Source organism: Amphiura filiformis, chromosome 8, assembly GCF_039555335.1.
Source record: "Amphiura filiformis chromosome 8, Afil_fr2py, whole genome shotgun sequence".
NCBI classification, from domain to species: Eukaryota; Metazoa; Echinodermata; class Ophiuroidea; order Amphilepidida; family Amphiuridae; genus Amphiura; species Amphiura filiformis.
In genome coordinates, this window is record NC_092635.1 from 38,280,948 (window position 1) to 38,303,164 (window position 22,217).

Here is a 22,217-nt window from a genome sequence, read left to right on the forward strand (position 1 = left end):
CTGTCACAATTAAAGAAGGCATGCTGAATTAAAAACTTATTGTGCCTTTTGACCCCCCACAAACTTGTAATGAAATAACTTCAAACTGGCATCCTAGTCCCATACCTGTCTTAGTTCTTTGAAGAAACTATTTTGGATGTGACAGGTACCATGGATGTGACACATGTGAACGGAAACTTTGAAATGACATCTGCAAGCTAAGTTGATGAAGGAGTTTTCATTAAATGGTGTCATTAGATAGCTCATAGCAGGAGATTTTTAAAAATCAAGGAGAACAAATTCTGCCACTTATTTGTTAATAAATTATACTATTTGGAAAATTAATCGGATGTGACAAAATTGTGAACGGAATTTGTTGGCAAAAATTCAAAATATCGCTGTATCTACGTATTTAGAGCAACAAGTGTAATTTGTTCAACAAATAGTAACAAGACTCTGAACTTTACTAAAACACACTAGTTTGCCATTCATGTAAAGTATTAGTCGATCTATTCCACATTGAATAAGGTACATAGATGTGAACGGAAAATGTCACATCCGAATTCAGAAATTTAAATGGTTCTCATGCTAGTTTAACTGACAACTACTACTTTGTTCATGTATGGCTGTATAGTGCAACTTGTTCATTACATAAAAACAACAAAAAGCAGCTGGTAGGCTCAACATAGTTAAAAGTGGCAGCATTGGAAAATAAATGTCTGTTTTAGGTTGCTAGTAAAATGTGGTTTTTGACCACTTCTGACCCCTGCGCCCTGAAAGATAAAAGCAGAAAGGCCGATTAAGCTAGTGGAGGTAGGCTATACAGAGACAATGAAAAATCACCAACAGTCAATTCTGTAACCCCATTATTTTTTACACACCAGGCCAGATACGTTGAAAATCAAAAAGTGGCGCCTAACCGTGAAATGGGCCATATAACAACATGAACAGGGTTCCACACAGCTCAAAGTTGCTTCTTACCTGTGGGACAAGTCATTTCTTCTAAGGTCTTTTTAAAGTAGGCTGTACTGGATATCCCAGAGCTTTTGTGAAACCATGTCTGAGGACTTCTTCAGAGACAGTGGTAGAATTTTGATGCACAGTGATTTTTTATAGCCAATTGATTTTGCCAAATTAAAATTCTAGCTTAGATATAATGAAAGGAAGTGGCAATTTCAAAGATTTGTGGAGTGCCTAAACCCATGCCAAGCCTATAGACACAAGCTTTGTGTTGTGTCAGAAGGCTTGGAATGGGCCTACAATAAGGCACTAGAGACAGAATGGCAAATGAATGACCACAGCATGACGAACAGATGCTTTCCTACCACGCATCCATGACAACTTATGCAATTATGTGTGCATCTAAAATGACATGTTGTGTTCATTCATTTGCCATTCTGACTAATTCATCAACAGGAGTGTAAAAACTCCTGTATTAACACAAGACCTGATTCTTACGATGCATTAGCTACCCGGTATATCTGCTTGACAGAGAGGCTGTATACGAATCACCTCGGCTACATCATCATCAAACCAGCACGTCACATGAACCGTATCTACAGCAAAGAAGTAGAGTCTGTCAGAGCACTTCTCACGTCTGTACGTTGATCGTGGATCAGCTTGGAGTATTTCGCAGATGGCTTGTCTCGCTTCTTGCGCATTTTTGAAGAACTCTAACGTGTAGTCTGGATTGGTTTCTGTGTGTGGAATAAAAACAAATAATAATATGAAAAAGTAATTATCCCGCGCCGGAAAATGAACCCCCTAAATATACATAAGATATGAATTTGGGTATTGCAGTTGAAATTCATACACCTCCTACACGTATATGGAAGACATGACGTTAATCTCCCACACAGAGAGTTTAGATTTCAAATGGAGTCACCCATTCACGGAACCCCATTCAAAATTTGCACTCCCTGTGATTTTGATTGATTTGATTTGTTCTGGGTTTGACAACCCTGGATAACCCAAGAAAGCCTCTATTCAAGCTTATTTCCATTGGGGTCCATTTGAACACCGGGATGGGTTGGGAACAGTCAGGGGTTAACACCCTACTCTTTTCGAAACTGGCTGTGAGATACAGGTATATGGGTCTCTGCACATGGGACCGACATCTTAACGTCCCCTTCGAAGGACGGAGTACTTTCACGATTCATTTACCCAATTCTAAATGAACCATGGGGGAGAGCGGAAGTCTGAATTTAATCTACAGAGGTTGCCAATTAATTTCAGACTTTTTTTCCCAAGTCAATATCCCAGCAAATGGCCACTGCCGCGAATTGAACCCGCGACCTCATGCACTAAAGGCAAGTACCCTAACCATTGCGCCACGCTCTCCCTGTGTGGGAGATATAAGGGTCATGTCTTCCATGGGGTGTATGTGGATTTCAACTGAAATACTTTGTAGCCCATTGTGACAATATGCATACAAAACTAGTCATTTGAAAATGAAAGAAAACATATTTTGCAGACTTTAAATTTATCAAATTCATTTGAAACTTTTAAAGCAATATTAATTGTTGCATTTCCATAGATAAGTTTAATCCTTTTGCTTGAATTCATTCCAACCAGGTGTACAATAGGGAGCTGTTAGGGGTTGACATACACCGACACGGTCACTGTTGGCAGCCACATGCATGGTGTGATACATCTAGGTCTGCTAGGAATACGCAATTTGAGACCAAAATATGCACCTTGTCCAAAAATGCCAAAATATGCGCTTTCTCGCCCAAAACTCAAAAATCTTCTTTTTTTCTTTCACGATTTTTCTTTTCTTTTTTGTGGACTTAGAGAGTCCCTGGACCTAACAGCAAGTGATGTAATCATTCATGATTGCAATGATTAATGAAAATTGGAAAAAAATCACCAAATATTTTGTATCCATAATCTAAAGCTCCAAAACACATTGGTTTTGCACACATTTCTCTGTCTTTAATAGATTCTGAAGTAACCATAAAATCATTTTTTATTATTTATAGATTCCCCCTCCCTATGTCAAAAAACAGATTTGGAGCCAAAATATGTGCTTTACGTCGTAAATAACGCAGTTGCATATTTGTAGCAGTCCCAGGTATATTCTAGTAAGGGCGGAAAAAAATTAAAAGCGCTTTGAACAATCTGATAAGCCCTGACATTTATTTTATTTATTTATTTATAGAATGCAAAAAGACAAACAATCTATCATTGCTACCTTCTCTCAATCATACCTTCACTTGATACTGGTCGAAAAGCCGCCAACTGCCTCTCTGCTTTTTCTGTGAACTGAACCTTCAGTTTACATATCGGCGGGTTCTGTATCCAGTCTGCTACCTTCACTTCAACTTCGCTTCTATCTTTTTCTTCTCCACTGTTTAATGACTGACTGGAATCTTGGGGTTGATGACTAGTGTTCCCAGCAGGAGATGTTGATAATTCATTGCTTATTGCCCCTGGACTGGCACCACGATTGTCAAACTTATGGGAAATATCTTTACAATCAGCTTTAGTTCTCCCAATTTTGTCTTCTTCCACTGAACAGTCTGTAGACGTGTGCATGTCAGCTTTACTTACATCACCTTGCTCTGTCTCTACATGGCTTTCTATATCTTTACCTCCAGTCAAATCTTCACCCAGATTGGATCGATATCTAAATATTTTCTTGTCAGGATTCAACACATTTTCTGGATTGTCATAGGCTGGAACATACGGCTTGATGTCCAACACTGGGGTGCCATCGATGATGTCAACACCAGACAGATGTAAAGTTCCTCCTGAAAGTAGTAATGTTTGATTCAACAAAATCACACAAATATTCATGTAGCAGGGGTGAAATTTTGATGAAAAGTGCAAATGTTTATTAATTTTAGGATGATGGATTTCAACTTGGATACAAGGGCTTGACTTGGATGACAAAGTTCCCACAACACAAATAATATCCAATATAATGGACATGTTAAGGGGGTACTACACCCCTAGCCAATTTTGTGCCTATTTTTGCATTTTTCTCAAAAATTATAGCGCATTGGTTACAGGTAAGATATGTAAGTTATAGGGGCAAAGACTACAACTACTGCATTGAAAATTCAGCAACTCAAGGCAAGTAGTTATTGATTTATTGATCAACTATTGGTTTTCCCTCATTTTTGACTGTAACTCCACAACTGTTGTCTGTGCTGAAATAAAACTTCCAGTGCAGTAGTTGTAGTCCTTGCCCCTATAATATACATATCCATATCACATATACCAATGCGCTATAATTTTTGAGAAAAATGCAAAAATAGGCACAAAATTGGGCAGGGGTGTAGTACCTCCTTAATGTGATGTTTCAAATAAACTTGGTTTCTCGAGAACTCTAGCTTTGTATTTGCACGCAATATTCGAAGCTAGAGTCCACTGGTAGAGTGTTTTGCAAAGCATGTTAAATATTCTGTTGACGTTTAAATTTGGAGTATAGTTATTAAGATGAATCAATTATATCTTTAAAGGCAAATGTTGTCTATTTTGAACAATCTAAAATTGAGTTGAAGTACAATTTTAGCAACATCTTTCATCGTGATTGGCTTTGTTTACTTCTTAACTTCAAATGATTAACACCTAGTGTCATGCTTTCATTTCTACTAGATTTTGATAGCAATGGACTCTAGCCTCGCATGTGAAGCTATCAGTGAGCAAATTCGAAGCTAGACTTCTCGAATAACTTTAATGAGGAAAATAAATGATGACTGATGATAAACCTGTTCTGCAGATTGCCACTTTTAATAACTACTGACAGGAAAAAAGCTGCAGATATAGCACATTTATACAATATCCTTGCGCTTTACAGGAAGTCGTTGAACACTTTGGTCTAACACACCTTATAATCAGCAACATTCAGAACTCTACAAAAATATACATGCGTAAACCCAATTTAGCCTGCATATAATATAGCCATTGCAGCCAGTATACATGTAGGTATACTTGGGCAATTGCCAGTAAGTTCCTTGCCAAGGGGTATTTCAAGCCAGCTCAATTTTTCCATGAGAAAGAATAGCCACTGTAGGTGGGGCTCAAACTCATAGCCTCACACAATCATTTAGTCTTGCTAGCAGAGCACTTTACTGATTGAACTCAAAAAAATCTTACAGACTTCAATCATGCTTCAATGAACACTGCATGCATAAGAATTAATGCCCAATGTAACAAAAGAAATGAAGAATAAAACAGGTGAGCAGTACATGTAGAAAGCTAAAAATCAATGACAAAAATCAATCAGAAAAAAACAGGGTGTAACAAAATAGTTATACACAAGGTGTATCAAAATTAAGAGCAACATAAATTTCTTAAAATAAAAATTTTTAAATTTTAACCTAAAAAGCACATCCCTTCAAAAAAAACACCACACCAACAACAGTGCCGGGGAGGGGCACTCGAATATAAAAGTGGCCATCAGCGTACGAAACTAGGGGTCTATCAGTGTAGAAATTTTCATAAAAAAGGGTGTCATTCGGTGTTGGCAATGTCAAAAATGGGGCGATTTTGTATGGGAGCGCCCAAAATTTCACATCATTAACAATCAAAAATAGCTTTTTACCCAATTTTACAGTACAAAATAGCTAGACAAAACTCATTAATTTTTTTCAAAATGCACGCTTGCACGCCGAAATTTCAATTTTGAGGACTAATTGTTCAAAAAAGGGGGTCATTTAGTGTAGGCTACTGAAAAAAAACGGGGTCGTTGGGTGTAGGATTTGCCAAAAATAACGGGTCTTTTCCTGGGCACATGACGATGTCAATATATGGGAGTGCCCCCACCCCGAACTATAAAGTGCCACACCTGGTAACACTTGAGTGAAGCCAAATGTTGAAAGAAATATTTTAAAGTGAAACTACAACACTAAGGACAGATCAAACTACATGTACTACTTCTAAAATGACCATTCGAACAAATGTAAAATATATTATCAACCAAATCATGATCAATTTTAATATAGCGTGGAAATATAATTTGATGGAAATACAATTTTATGATCATTATTGAAATAATAGGCCTAAATATAATTCAGATGGAAAAAATCCAATTGCTATAACATTGTATTGTCTGTTGAATTCTTTGTGCTCTCTTGGCTGGTCCAGGATTTATTGTGTGCTCATGAACATATTTTATGCCTAAGGCCAAAAACAACATGTTTGTTTCCTGTAGCAGGTCTAAAAAGTTAAATGTGAAATTTTTTTTTTTTTAAATCCATGTCTTGAAATGAAAAAAAAAATGCTGCAAATTGGAATGGTAATTTACAGTGGGTCCCTCTGACACACACACAAAAAAATATCATAATTCTTCATAGTCAAGAATATTTATGATCCCCTTTCAACCTGCAGATTAAAAAAGGTATTTAAAAAAAATCACAATAGATATTTTTTTCAGTAAGGAAAACATTGAAACAACATTGTTCTTTTCTTCTCTTAGTATTCAAATGCTCAATCAAACAGTGTTGAAGGGGCCAAGTCTTGGAGGATTAACTTATAATAAAAAAAAGTCTTTTGCCTCGCAAATAAAAATACAAAATCTATAAATTTGAGAACTTGCGTGTGTTTTTCTCTTTGTGTGTGACTTCAGGGTATTCTCTGTGACTTTTAAAAGAAATGTCAACAAACATCAATACTTAGCGCTTGTGTTTATAACTTTATATAGGCCTACCCCATCCCCTAATGTGCATTTTCCTATAGCCTGTGAAGTGTCCACTCAATTTCTTAATAACACCCCCCTTGACAAATTTCACACTGATTTCAAATGTGTCATCACAATCTACAGTTGATCTATGTGCTGTTTGTGCAAAAAAATGCAAAAAAATTGTGAAAAAAATCAGCCAAAATAAACTAAAACTTTTCACAACAACAGCATTGTTTCAAGCCTATACCAGATCAATTTCTGTCAGAAAAAGACTTGTGCATGAGTAAGTTAGCTCTCATACACAAACTAACACAACAACAATATAATACTATGAAAACATGCATACATTGCATACATTATAAACATTTACAAATCAAAAGTAATTCAAACTGGCCATAAAACAAGAGTTCAACTTAAAAGATGCAAGCGCTTGAAAACAAAACATTGATCAACTATGAATAAAAATCATCATTGGGTAATCATATTGAAAAAAATCAAAAAACCACAAAACTATGGTCCCAAAAAACCTTTAATGTAAAGTTTGGGATCTAATTTTAAAATCTTCATTTCGGATTTTATTATAGTCAAATATCACACACCATATTTTACAGTCTGTAACTATTACATTGTGTATGGCTGGATTTACCATTGGCAGTGTCTGCAATAAGTGCGTAGCAGTAGAAAAATGCTACACAATTTTCATCATTTGCTATACAATTTTGCAATGTGTAGCAATTTTGTACCATTCATAAGCATTCGCTCCCAAATTTGGTGAGCATTTTTGCTACACAAATAAATTTTCTTAATGCGGACCCTGACCATTGGGCCAGATGGCTCGGGCCCTGGTCTTCTTCCTTTTTAGCCAAAAAGCACTATGGTTTGGGCCAAATGGCAAAATATGGTTGCACACTTCACACACATTGCTTCTTTAGTTTGCAAAATTCACTTTCACTTTGGGCTAAAATAATGTGAAATTTAAATTTTTTCGTGTGCTTTACCTGCAAATGTCCCAGTAAAATCAGAACAAAACATGCTTGTCTCCCTCTAAATTTTAATACTTCCGCGCAACTGTTAATGTTATACATACACCAAAACTTGCCCACTTTAATGCACATGACCTTTCTCATGGTGAGTTTTGGGGCCTCCAAATTATGGCCTGGCCCAGGGCCCCCAAAAAGGTAAATCCAGCCCTGATTGTGTGACTGTTACAGTCTGTGATTTTTACATAGTTACCTTGTACTTTGTCTAATTTTGCCAAAGTCAATCCGATTGGATTTGGTCTATGTGGACTACGAGTTGCAAACACACCAACCTTGGCACCATTCAACCTGGGAGGTTTCACTTTGGCCTTTGTAAATGATTCAGCTCCATTCTTGTGAAATAAAAACATTACCCTGCACAGGAAAAAAACACAATTACCTGCACTAGTGCACTTATATTTGATCATAAAAAGTACATAAATTGTATGAATATTTGTTTAAACACATCAAAAAATTAAATTCTGTTTAAATCTCTGCAATTTTACTTATAGATAATAGTAATACAAGAACTACAACTTAAATATTTAACATTTTAATACAAAAATACAAAATTTCACTACATTGTCAGGTCATGTAAAACATATCTTGAGTTGTAGGCAAATTTCAATGTGTTTTGCTGAGGATGCATGATACATGTAAGTATCCAGGGTTAGCGGTGACCTGCTGAGTCCAGGGGTCCAAATTGGCAAATAAAGGGGTCCAGGCATCTAATTCTACATCAGAAGTACAAAATTAAGGGGTCCAAATCACGGGGACCTGCCAAATCAAGGAGTCCTGGACCCCAAGACCCCTTAAAACGCTACCCCTGTAAGTATCATGATACCATCATTTTGATGGATTGAAGATTTGTTACCATCAGCATTTAGCATACAATTTTAAAGCCATTCAACTTACCATACATGGGAAAATTGTTCTAACCCCTCCAATGAATGATCAGGACACACAAATGCAGATTTGAGTATCTGAAGTTTGGCCCTTGAGTAAGTACACACTGATGGCTGCCTTGGGGTGCCATTTTTACTCTTGAAACATGATTTAATGAAACCAATTGGAGTGACTGATTTCAGATGATCATGCTCATTAACAGGTAGTAGGTCAGCTTGTTTCTCCTGATTTGTCAGACTTGCAGCTGGATTGGTAGATTCACTCAAGTACTGAATTGGTGCCCCTTGATGGCATGCCATGGCAAGCTGAAGTAATTTCTTTTTCAAAACCGATGGAAGCATCTAAAAAGATCTGAAAATTCAAATCACAATGTCAAAAGTGAAATTATAAAATTTGCTACATTATAAATTCCCTTTCAATTAGTGAAATGGAACATTAAAATAGCACATTTATCTTTCAAAGTTACCTCAAGCAAATTCAGCATTCTGAGCCATTCTGGATATGAAAACTCCTTCAACTCTTGGACTTATTTGGTGGCTCTTCTTTGGACCTTTCCAACTGTGGCGTGCCTAGATGCATTTCCTAAAATAACACACTGTAACACCAGGCTCCAGACACAGTTGGCATATTCCAGGTGGGGCCACACAAGCGTCAGCGATTGTATGTCATCTTGCATACAAAAGCTTATACACGATCAATCAACACACATGAATTATATGGATAGAACATAGCTGATAATGGCTCAACTAAATTTATGCTTATGAACATGAAAAAGAGAATTGCTAGTGAGCAAATCAGACAGTGTGGATAAGCCAGAAATAGAAAAAGGAGGAATTAGGAATTTTAGGAATTAAAATAAAGCCTGGTAGTACATGTAGATGGAGGTTTAAGACATCCTTTTTGCCATCAATTTTACCAGGGTGCCATGTTTTATGCTTGGAAGTTGGACATCATATCCAGGACACAGAGAATGGAAATACTTGCTCGAGAACTCTAGCCAAGAATTTGCTCACCGATAGCTTCACATTCTAGGCTAGAGACCATTGCATTCAAAATCTAGTCGGATTCGCTGAAGCATGACACCGTGTAAAGCAATGGAAGTTCAGAAGTAAACACAGCCGATCACGACAGGCGATTGCATCAAAAATGTTGCTAAAATTACACTTCAGCAAAATTTTAGACTGTCCAAAATACGCAAATCTTGCTCAAAAGATACAGTTGACTCATTGAAATAACGTTCATCCAAATTTCAATATTAACAGAATAAATAACCTCCGGTGTAAAAAATTGCACCGCTGTCCGACCGAAAAACCATAGTAATGTACTCTAGCATCGAATGCGTAACTATCATGTGCAAATTCGAAGCTAGAGTTCTTGAGTAAGGAAATACATGTAGGAGCTGCAGGAGGAAAATAGGAGGTGAGTGAAACACACAGCTGGATGTCCTGTTGACATTCAGTAGCAAAAATACAACATGGCAATCCAATCACCGATTTAAATATTTAGACAACTAGACAAAAAAATAAAGTCCTTTAGAATTGATTGAAAATAGGCTGATTTTAAAGATCTCATTAAAACTTAAAATATGGTTTTTAAATGAAGTTGTTAAGGTTATACAGGATTTTGAACTTTTGTGTAGGCAAATTGGCTGCACGTAGCAACCTAAAATATTTTGTTTTTCAAAAAATAAACATGGCAGGCCTACAAATCATACTTCATCTTAAAGTTGACACTCTAATGATTATTATTGTAATACTTTTAACGTCATAGCTCATACACAAATGTACTTTGTAAGTGTTTCAATTTGTGTTCAATTTCATGAGCATGAGGTTTTTTTTTGGAAAGGGGCCAGGAAAATATGGGGAGAGGGTAAGATTTCATTGCGATTTCGCATATGTGTTACAAACAAACCAATGAAATAATGTACCTATTTATTCTTTCGATAGGTCCTCCTGATTTAAAACAGTAAGCTTACATGTTCACAGAATGTCAATGAAAATGATGGGGTAAATGTGGTCTTTTTTGCAACAACAATATTAATTTAGTGTGCCAATATATTGACACAATTATTCCCTACATTATTTCTTTGAAGTATCAGCTAACACATGCATATCAAAATTTTATGCATCAGCTACGGGAAACATTAAAAATAATTTATTTCATCTCAGCATATCAGGCCAAATGGTCCAAAATGGAGTTCTGAGATATCCACACATTTAGTTTCAAGTACTCACATTTTCTGCTATTTCACAGTATCAATTCACAATCCCATAATATTCCAGGTGCAGTGCTCCTGTATTACTACTGATAATCCTTACTGCATGGGAAGTATCAATTGATTTTCACAAAACTTGCAGAAATTGACAAATTTCTGCCAAAACTTCCACACTATCTATTATCATGTTCAAACCATGTGCTAACTTGTTTACAATGCTAGTTAGTGTTGCCAGGGCCAAGGTGATAGTACTTATTTTATTGATTTTGTCTAGTATAGTGCTGGTTGAATACTCATGCTCCACTGTGCATATGCTTCAGTGATTTTAGCAATCAAATGAAAATGATAGGGTTGCCAGTTCATGCACTGGAATAATAATCACTATAAGGGGGCACATCACTAAATAAATGTCCCATTGAAATACATGTGAAAATACAATAAAGTAACTAGGTGCATAATAATTATGAGTCCTGAGGGAGGGTAGAATGGGGGAGGGGGGAGCAGTTTTTGGTAAACATTTACAGTGCATCTTTATAAGGCTTAGGAAACACTACAGAAACATTCAAATCTGCATCATAATATCTAGGCCATTTAAAGTTTCCACATTGGCAAAGTTAGGCTGGCCGAGAGCAGGGCCAGGGGAGGATGACAGGAAATGTTGGCATACCTTTTAAAATCTAACCCACGGGCCCCCCATGTAGATTTGGGATTCCCCCTTCCAAAGAAAAAAATGATAGCCCTCACACCTTCTCTTTCTTCCATGAATTACACCAAATGCGGAAGGATTTAGTGTAGTGTCCCCTTAAAACAAGAACTGTCTTTAAAAAAGAATTATTGCTGTGGGATATCTAGAGCAAATATTGATACACAAAAATAATTTAAAAAATACTTTGTTGATACAATTTTTTCAATCTACATCTCTGAGATGTTTAATATATACATATACTTCATAAATAAAAATTAAAAAACAAAAGACAAGTTGAGTGGAATTTTCACCCTCCGTAACCTTAATGTACGTCATTGGGTTCCAGAGATACAACAATTTATGTCTTGGTCAATTTAACACAGTTTTCTGTAGGAAAAAGTTGTGGATTATAGTTTTTTAGTGACATTTACAGTATTAAAATGTTAATATTTGATGTTTCTTTTGATTTGTTTCTTTACAGATGAAGTAACTTTGTGATGATAACAAAGAATAAGTAAAATACTTTCGCTTATGAATTTTAACTTTTTTCGCAGCAACATTTTCGTACCAAATTAATGTATTTTTTGCCCGTGAAAATTTTTGTGGCATGAAAATTGTTGCGTTATGATTGATTTGACCAATAATATGCCAATGCCCACTGGAGAAAATAATATTGAAATGAGTGATAAAACTGTTTCATGTGTAACAATTACCTCAGTTTTCTTAAGTTTTGGTCATTATTCATTATATTTCATGTTTTTTAATTTTCGCGCAACTTAATTTTCGCAGCATTTGAATATTAAATGAACAGTACAACTGTACATTGTACAAAAATTACTTTGTACTTTAAATTAGGTATGCTAGGTGAATTCAAATTTGCCATCAAACTGCATCGTTTTATATATCAAATTAAAGCCCTTGAGTAAACAAAGCCAAAACTGAAAACCTTTTTTTCATAGCACTTTCCGTAGCAAAGTTACATCTTGTCAAAGATTGACTTTCATCAAAAAGATTCAGCTAGCAAAATTCCCCAAAACGGCATTTCGGGGTGTTTCTAGATCTTAGTCTCATTATGATAGCAGCTTTTTTTAATGGAACTGCTATCAAAATCCCTCTAAAATTCCATGTGCGATTGTCTTATCACCATAAAAAATCATATATTTGGGTCAAGTGAAGTATAGAAAACATGTAGGTTTCCTTCTTCGGCCAGCTGTTTAAATTTCAATGTAAATATGCACAGGGAACGTCTATTATTATCGGGAATTGCCTGTTACACATGATCGCACACAAGGTCGTAGGCAATTGGTCGGACCTCATCTGCTCAGAACATATTGACCCAGGTCAGCATACCGCCATATCCTTCCCGACATGCTTAGTAATAGTAGCCAAGTCCGTAGAAGAGTGGATCCACACACTATATATTTAGTGAGTGGAGACCTTTACCATATAGGTATCAGTTTAATTTCAGCCTGTTTTTTTGGTACTTTTCCCCAATTTCACGCGCATTTTCAGTTTTGTGCAGTCTCATGCCTGTATTTTACTTTATTCCGTTTTTGATCATGTTGATACTTCATTACAAAAAATCATTGAAAACATAAGGTAGGCTTATGATAAAAAGCTTTCACCCAACCCGCCCGTTGCAGATGTTGTCGCTGCTTGCGACATTTGCCCTCCCTGCTCGTTTAGGCCGAGGCCTATAATACTTTTTTTGAAAAAGGATGAGAAAATCCAATAGGCTATGAATTTATATGATGAGTCAACTGTCATTTTGCTCTTTAGGCCTCTCTAGGCCAATAGTAGACTTTGGTTTGCATGAGCATGCACTTGAGGTTGAGGGTAGGGGTAGAAAAAGGGTAGGTATAGGCCTACATATAGGCCCTATATGCCGCCGGTTGTGTTGCATTTTTCACCTCTTACTATTATTTTTATTATGTTACTATGTGGATGTTTGTGGTTTGTTCGTACAAATCCAATGGCTATATTGACCATGTGTCGATAACTCTGATATTCTTATCATGAGAATGCATGGGTCATTAATTAGGCCTATTTTAAGCCAACTATACATGTATGGCTGGTCCATATGTTTGGAGTTTATTTTATGCAATACTTGCACAGGCCTAATATATATGTATGTATATGGGTCTTACTGAAGGCATCCCCCTTTTTAGAGCTAGTACCATCCTTCCCTCCCCGGGTTGAGGTGACTTTAAACATAGACATTAATGCTTTTAAGTGGGCCTAATGGTTATTCAAGGTGGGGGAAGTTATATGCTGCATGTCGTCATTCATGAAAATGTAGGCCTACAGATGTTGATATAATTATAATATCGATCATAGGTCGAACCCCGTTGATGTTGAATAGAACTTCGTTTCCTTCTTTTTCTTTTTATTATATCGTGTTTTATTTGTTTATCATCATAAGCAAATTTTAGGCACTAGGCCTAGTAATAATGCTATTATACAATTTCATCAAGTTTAGTCGAGTCATTTTAAGCAATGCGTGAAAAAAAACGGGAAATATTTACTCTTCAAGAACTTGGTTTATTTAAAAATAAATAATTGACTTTTATTTTCTATTGATTTTGTTGAAATATTATTCTTTCAAAAACAATAGCACTTCGTTCCTATATATACTAATAAGCCTAAGCAGATTTATAAGTAGAAAACAAAAAATTAGAAAACGGGGGAATAATTGTTTATTAATTATTATCATCATCCCCATCATCATTATTATTGTTGTACCGGTATGTAATTGAAAATCCTATTGTTATTACATTTATTATTATTATTATTATTATTATTATTATTATTATTATTATTATTAGTGTTATTATTATTATTATTATTATTATTATTATTATTATTATAGCCTTATTGCTATCATTTTTGCCTGAAAGTAGGCCTATCGTCGCCGCGTCGCGCTGACCATGGCCAGACGACCATGGGCTGGGACCGCGCGAGCATCATCTGCAGTGGTCGGGGCCGGGCATGGACGTGAGCGATGTTTTAGACCCATATAATATTAAAATCATTATATTTGACTAAAATGTAGGCCTACTATTAATTTTTCATGACAATATATTCTATGGTAATTCTTTGCGGTAGCATATTTATAGTACCGGTAGTCTACGTAGGCCTACACCTATAGGATCTATGACCAAAAATGTGTGATAATTCATGGATGAAAATCACGGATTTTTGACACTTCCTTAAAAAAAATCTGATAATCTTGCATTTGAATTTTGATAGTAAATGGATTTTGAAAAAGCACTGGATGTTTTTTTGAATAAACATAACCTATATAGCAGCATTTTACTCAAAAATGTACTTTTTTCATGTTAAATTGTGGTATTTTTACCTCAAAACATTAAAAAATCAAGAAAAATACGTTGTAGGAAATCACAGATAATTACAAAATTATTTTAGATTTTAGCTTTAAATTCATTATTTTCCAATTTGTACATGGATTTGTGAATTATTTTATCAAAAGAATCAGCGGTAAAGACACAAAAACATTTTTTATAGCCCCAGGTGAAATTCCCGCCATGTCGGAGAATTTCATTTTTTGATTTCGAATTGCGCGGCAAAACACCGCTGACTAGTGCGTGCGTAGAAACCTAGTTTCTATGGACGAACAGCCGTGCGTGGTAGATTGCAGTGAAAACTAACAACATTTTAAACCAAAAAAAAATACAATTCTATTTCTTATGGAATTGTTATAACATGGCTTTTATCATGCATACATTCACATGGTCATGCATTGCACTTGCAGCATCTGCATGATCCATATCCAGCAACCACGTGTGGCAACATGTCGACCATATTTTCATCATATAGTAGGTATAATACAAAAAAAATTGAACTTTTTTTGATTCTCATCAAAGTAATCTCATATTAAAGAGGTAAATGAAAGAAAACCGATGAGGCATAAATGAATGTCATACGACATGTGGTTGCGGAGATATGCTAATTTGAATGTCTCAATTTTTCAGCCAATTTCCTGTACAAACTTTTTGTGCATGCACATATTAAAATGCTTATAGGCCTATACTGTGCATTGTGAGTACACAATTTAAAGAAACAAGCACTTGCTATTTACCGGTACTGAACTGTAAATGTAATCCTAGATTGATTGAATTTGAATTGATGTGAACATAAGGGCCTATCATTTTCTTTGGAAGGGGGGGGGGTCCCAAATATACAGGGGGGGGGGTCATAATTTTTTGGGAAGAAAAATAGGGGGGGGCATAAAATTTTTGATGACCAAAATGTAGGGAGTCGCAAGATGACCACAAATAGTGTGTTTATCTTATTCAAAAAGACTGAATACAATTTTAGCCTCTTCAGGGGGTACATGACTTGTAAAGTGTATCAGGGTGATGGGGGAGGGGGTCATAAAAGTTTGTTGCCAAAATAGGGGGGTCGCAATTTTATTGATGCTGACTTTTTGGAAATTTGGGAGCCCCGCAGAAAATGATAGCCCCTAATATACAAATGAACATGTATGAGTAACATTTTGTTTTATTTCTGTTTTCTGATGCAGATTCCAGCTTTGACAGAGGATGGAAACCAGGGACTGTCTTTTGGAATTTGCAGGAGAGCATTACATAGCTCCGATTTAAGGAGAGCAGAAGAGAGCGATTGCTCTCGCTCTCCTCAAAAGGCAGTCCCTGGGAAACCACAGTGAGGGCCAACAGCATATGCAAAAATAAAGAAAAACTTATTCATGAAATTTGTGTTGAAGTGTCTTATTATTTTTTTGTCATTGAAAAACTCACGGTTTTGATACTACCCACCCGAGTACACCTTTTCACTGATACAAGGGGGGGGGGTAATTTGTTTGAGGGGGCACCCTTTAAAATGTTTAATTATTATAAGCACTAGCTGATGCCCCCCCTCCGCCAAGGAAATGTTTTGAGCAGGCACCCTTTGGAGCACTGGCTGGCGCATGCTCCCTATTCCGAAGATCATTATGGAAACTCGAGGGCCAGTTCACTTGATCATCAGAATGGGGTCACTCCTGCTCAAGTATGAACCCCCCCATCCCCCAGCTTAAGTTTTGTCTTTGAGCAGGCACCCTTTGGAGCACTGGCTGGCGCATGCTCCCTATTCCGAAGATCATCGCTGAAACTCGAGGGCCAGTTCACTTGATCATCAGAATGGGGTCACTCCTGCTCAAGTATGACCCCCCCCCCCCCTTCCCCCAGCTTAAGTTTTGTGTTTGAGCAGTCACCCTTTGGAGCACTGGCTGGCGCATGCTCCCTATTCCGAAGATCATTGCGGAAACTCGAGGGCCAGTTCACTTGATCATCAGAATGGGGTCACTCCTGCTCAAGTATGAACCCCCCCTTCCCCCAGCTTAAGTTTTGTCTTTGAGCAGGCACCCTTTGGAGCACTGGCTGGCGCATGCTCCCTATTCCGAAGATCATTGCGGAAACTCGAGGGCCAGTTCACTTGATCATCAGAATGGGGTCACTCCTGCTCAAGTATGAACCCCCCCACCCCTTCCCCCAGCTTAAGTTTTGTGTTTGAGCAGTCACCCTTTGGAGCACTGGCTGGCGATGCTCCCTATTCCGAAGATCATTATGAAACTCGAGGGCCAGTTCACTTGATCATCAGAATGGGGTCACTCCTGCTCAAGTATGAACCCCCCGCCCCCATCCCCCAGCTTAAGTTTTGTCTTTGAGCAGGCACCCTTTGGAGCACTGGCTGGCGCATGCTCCCTATTCCAAAGATCATTGCGGAAACTCGAGGGCCAGTTCACTTGATCATTAGAATGGCGGTCACTCCTGCTCAAGTTACCCCCCATGACGTGGCGCCATAGGACTACGCCCCCCATCAATTTGAACATTTAGACAATCAAATAGGAAAATGGCCAAAAACGGCCTGTATCCCCCCGGCCATCATACCCGATGTGCCCACGGCACAGTCATTCATGCGTCTATCATAGCAAAAATCTGATAGCGCTATGCATGATGGGATAGGAATAGAAAAGGTCCAAATTTGCTTCTTCCCCCGACTCATAGTCGGCACAGAGTGAGAATCTATCCCAGCATCCACAGCATTCAATTAGTATACGCAAACCATGCCGGGTTAAACATGTTCACTCACTGGCAAAAGTAGCCGAATTCGTACTACACAAAGTCTCCAGTTCACTCACTTTTTGCGCAAGGCATCCATCCAATCTCATCAAACCAAACATTTTTATGTACAAAAAACTATCTTTATTCACCGCGTGCTCCATTTAACTTACCGCTCAACTCCGTTATTTAGATATTTGGAGAGTAATTTCCGAAAAAAATAGATCGAAATCGTCACTTTCAAACCCACTAGAAAGTCGCCAAAATTTGCCGCGACCACGTGCGAATCATCTGACCTCTTCCGGGTTATGATCAAGTTCAACCTTTTGACTTGACCTTGTAAGCTTTGGAACTGTTTTAACTTTTTAACTCGATCTAATTCCCCCCAAAATTTTTTTCAAAAACATCGCCGTAAAATTTACTACCGGTAATGAATTTCCAAAATGGCGCCGGGTGCGCGATTTCCCTATGCTGAGAGAGGCTGAATATTGCGCATGCTCAGGTAAGGAATGCTCACATACCTACATATAGTCATTAAAACTCCATACCAAAATATACCTGGGAACATACCATGCATGTTACATCACAGAACAGCAGACAAAGCCGAGTGACAAGAGCTTTATCTTTATCACAAATTCCACAAGTAAAACTTTAGGATTTTACTGCACAAACCACCCAGGACACTCTATCATGGAAGCTGACATCTTGAAACCTGGTTTATTAACTCTCAACGCTCAAGAATGTTCTATTTTCATCTAAACGAAAACCAGCCAACGTAGTAAATTGAACTTTGACATTATGCGCAGGCTCAAAAACTTTATTATGAACTTTGTACTTGGAGGTGGGGTTATTTTCGTAGCAACAGTCAACAACTAGAAATTGAAATGTTGTACTATGGAAGAATTTGTACAAAAAAGGTAATTTAAAACCATGAAAGAAATTAAATTACTTAAGAATCATATATTAGACATCTTTATCCTTCTGTATTACGTATTATTTGAAACTTTAAACACCTCTTTGATAGAAAATTTACCATCGTTAGTGCGTGGTGTTTTGCTGTCCACCAGGCACCACTGAACCAAGTTGCCGAATTCGTCAGGCTCATTTAAAGCAATAATAGGCATTGTAGGAGAGAGCGGACTAGTGTTATTTTTAGGAAATTTCCCTGGCAACTTGCAGCTCAAAAACAAAACATTCCAAGCAGGCACTCGGCGCAAAGTGTAACGCTTGCGATGTGCATGCAGTGAGCGCACGGTCCAGTAACCTAATTTGATTGATCTGCGCATGTTGTTTTCACCGCGCCGGCACTTGGGGCCTTGGAAGTTTTTCACCGGCATGACGTAGCTCCGTCCCGGAATATAGGAGAGAGCGGACTTGGGTTATTTTTAGCAAATTTCCCTGGCAACTTGCAGCTCAAAAACAAAACATTCCAAGCAGGCACTCGGCGCAAAGTGTAACGTAGCTCCGTCCCGGAATATAGGAGAGAGCGGACTTGGCTTGGGTTATTTTTAGCAAATTTCCCTGGCAACTTGCAGCTCAAAAACAAAACATTCCAAGCATGCACTAGCTCGGCGCAACGGCAAAGTGTAACGCTTGCAATGCGCAGTGAGCGCACGGTCCAGTAACCTAATTTGATTGATCTGCGCATGTTGTCAGGGCTGTCAACTTTTTGGAATTGCTTGGCGTGAGACAGAGGCGTACCGGATTTGCCGACTACAATATTCATTTTGACCCTTGATTATTTGAGCCACGCCCACGGCCCTCGAAAATCTGAAAAGGGGTTGGGGGGTTGGGATAACAAATTATTTTGACGATGTGTGAGATTTTACTCATTTTCCAACTTTTTCTCTTTTCCACTCATTTTGCAACTTTTTGCGTGACATTTACTACCTAGCTAGGCGTAAGCTTATACTACCTTGGTGTGAGATAGTGACCCAATGCGTGAGACTCACGGCCAATGCGTGAGAGTTCACAGCCCTGATGTTGTTTTCACCGGCACTTGGGAAGGGCAAGTGCCAAGGCCAAGTTTTTCACCGGCATGACGTAGCTCCGTCCCGGACTATAGGACACTGTAAAAATTAAACTACTCGTATTGGACAAACCACCTCGTTTTAAAGTGCCCATGAACAATGGTGGATTAGCTTTGTTATCCTGGCAATACAAGTATCAAAACAAGTTATAAAACGAGTACTTGTACCACCCAAAATAGCAAAACAAGGTACAAAACGAGTACTTATTACACCCAATATGAGGGCTATTTCATTATAAATGACACGTTCACAAAAATGGCTTTTATCATATCTGGTTGATATAATTAGGGTGATAATGCAGTGTTATTAACTTAATTCTAAGTATGCCACAAACTACAAGCTACATGAGCATTTTTACAGAATTCTGTCTATTTTTTGTATAAAAAATTGCCAAAAGGTACATTTTAACCCAATTTTGGAGTCCCATTTCATTTTGCCCATGTATTCTGAATTAATTCTTTGAAAAATTAGGTACATTCTATGGCAATGTGCTTGTTGCAATGAAAATATGATATGTGTGGAACATCATGCAAGTTGAATGGTGAAAATTGGTGCAAAAATGTTAAAATTCCGTAGATTCTTGCAAAATTGGCATTTTGCGTTAAATAAAAAAATGAGTGTCCTCTCCAATTCATGCCTCCATTTTTGTTAACAGTAAAGAGGAAATATAAACCCTTACCCTACCTGTATAATCTGTGTTATATTACCAATTGATGGGACAGGGCACTGATTGAGGAATTCATTTATTTTACATACAGTAGACCACTTGTTCTTGATACCACAGTTCCGCGTTAAAAATTTGTCCTCTCCAGAACTGAAGTTAATTACTAATTGTTGAAATAAGAAGGATTATATCATAGAATGTGAAATTTGTAGAGGAAGAGTGGTCTTCCTTCTACCAAGGTGGCACATGATTTGGTATTTGTTGCATTTTGCAAGCCTGTATCCACGATTCTGTTTGCAATTTAACAAATGTCCTCTCCAGCACAATTATGTCATTTCCATGAATTGGTAAACAAGCTAAAAAATAAAAATTTCAAAGAGCCAAACCCACAAGAAATTTTTGCATTTTATTGCAAATTATGCTTACAAACCACTTTAGTGTTCAAATTATTGTCCAGTTGTTGAGAACAAATATGATATTATTCTGCATTGAACTTCGGTTAGCTAAAATTGCAATATTCCTAATTTAACCAGAATATTAACCCTGTTTGTAGTGGATTTTAAATGCTGGGGATCTTTTATGCAATAATATTGATGCAATAATATTGATGCAGCTATTTCTAAAGTTAAAGTATGCTTTATTATGTGTTAAAAAATGTGTCCTATCCAGAACAAATGACACAGGAGGGGTCTTTTATTTTAGGTTTTCCATGACTAGTACAACAGATTGACGAGAATACTCACTTATGCATCAGTGTAGCTATTGGGCAGGACAAAATGACTATTTCATGAATTTTTCATGTGAAGATAAAGTTTATCCTTAAAATATGTAGTAATTTTGCACCATTTATCTGGATTAGTATCAATTTACTAATTGTTTTATATTGAAACTGGCATATTTAAGACACTGAAGTGTAAAGGAACATACAACAATTATTACAGACTAAATATGAATAAGTATGAACCCAATGTTGGTTACATATACTCTTTCAAAGTTGTGTATTAAATTGTTTAAAAAATGTCCCTCCAGACGGCAGCTATGTTTTTTACAGCAAAAATTCAATTTAATTTTTTAATGGTTCCTGAGGGTTTGACGCCTAATATTTTGAGAATTATTGACACACCATCTGAACTTTGAAATGATAATGAATTTGCATGAAATAAATGAGTTTGAATTTTGACCCCTTTTGGGACTCAATGTTGTCATTTATAATGAAATAGCCCATGAAGTGTTTTGCCACCCAGCATTAACAATCAATAAACTAGACAATGCTCCACACAAATAGTGGCCAGAAGATCTCAAATTAGTTCTCATATTAGTACTCGTTTTGAAGTGGAATGTCAAGAGCTGGTCTTGAATTGCTACTAGTTTTGAAGTGGATTGTGTAACCAATAAAAGGGGAGACAAAAGATAATTCCTCATTGTTACAGGGAATTAAAAACGAGGCGGTTTGTCCAATACGAGTTACTTTTTTTTCACAGTGGGAGAGAGCGGACTTGGGTTATTTTAGCAAATTTCCCTGGCAACTTGCAGCTCAAAAACAAAACATTCCAAGCACGCACTCGGCGCAAAGTGTAATGTTTGCGATGCACAGCGGGCGCACGGTCCAGCAACCTACATGTAATTTGATTGATCTTCGTAAGTTGTTTTCACCGGCATTATAGAAAAATTATTAAATTTGTGTACATACATGTAGTGGAACATTCAACTACGCTTGTTACTCCGCGACTAATCATGCTAATACACGAGCGTACAACGCTACTCCATGCATCCATATATATGCGAGGTTATTTGCTTACAACATCAGCTTAAAACGCACAGCCACGCACAGAGTAGGCCCTATGTTCCACGATGTACACAAATTAAATATTTTTTCTACATGTATAGTCTTGGCTGTTTTTACTGGCATGCCAGTCTCGGAAAACCTTTCCAAATCATTTCCACTGGTTTAAAAATTCTGCAGACATCCACCAGTATTACTATTACGATCAGAAACAATACGTATAAATTT

The 22,217-nt window shown here is 37.2% G+C and overlaps 2 protein-coding genes across 3 annotated transcripts in view; one reads left to right on the plus strand and one right to left on the minus strand.

The window, feature by feature from the left end:
* Nucleotides 1-918: 918 nt before the first annotated feature.
* On the minus strand, nucleotides 919-18,194 carry LOC140159515 (tRNA (adenine(37)-N6)-methyltransferase-like). Its single transcript, XM_072183005.1, has 5 exons — nucleotides 18,083-18,194; nucleotides 8,542-8,883; nucleotides 7,841-8,001; nucleotides 3,189-3,731; nucleotides 919-1,676 (listed from the first exon to the last, which is right to left on the minus strand). Exons 2-5 carry the CDS (start codon nucleotides 8,871-8,873, stop codon nucleotides 1,444-1,446), a joined length of 1,269 nt encoding a protein of 422 aa, XP_072039106.1. The 5' UTR covers nucleotides 8,874-8,883; nucleotides 18,083-18,194; the 3' UTR covers nucleotides 919-1,443.
* A 92-nt stretch (nucleotides 18,195-18,286) lies between these two features.
* LOC140159004 (coiled-coil domain-containing protein 87-like) overlaps nucleotides 18,287-22,217 on the plus strand; it is a 100,087-nt gene continuing 96,156 nt past the window's right edge. For both annotated transcript variants that reach the window (XR_011859842.1, XM_072182313.1), the window contains exon 1: nucleotides 18,287-18,429. The gene's annotated coding sequence lies outside the window, so the exon portion shown is untranslated. The remainder of the gene's footprint in view (nucleotides 18,430-22,217) is intronic.

Bases quoted from the DNA above. Each gene is read 5' to 3' on its own strand.
- LOC140159515 (XM_072183005.1), bottom strand. From the start codon at position 8,873: ATGCTTCCATCGGTTTTGAAAAAGAAATTACTTCAGCTTGCCATGGCA. The intron at 8,002-8,541 runs GTAAGTTGAATG...TTTCCTGTGCAG, and splicing joins GAACAATTTTCCCATGTATG to GGTAATGTTTTTATTTCACA. The intron at 3,732-7,840 runs GTAACTATGTAA...TACTACTTTCAG, and splicing joins AAAATTAGACAAAGTACAAG to GAGGAACTTTACATCTGTCT.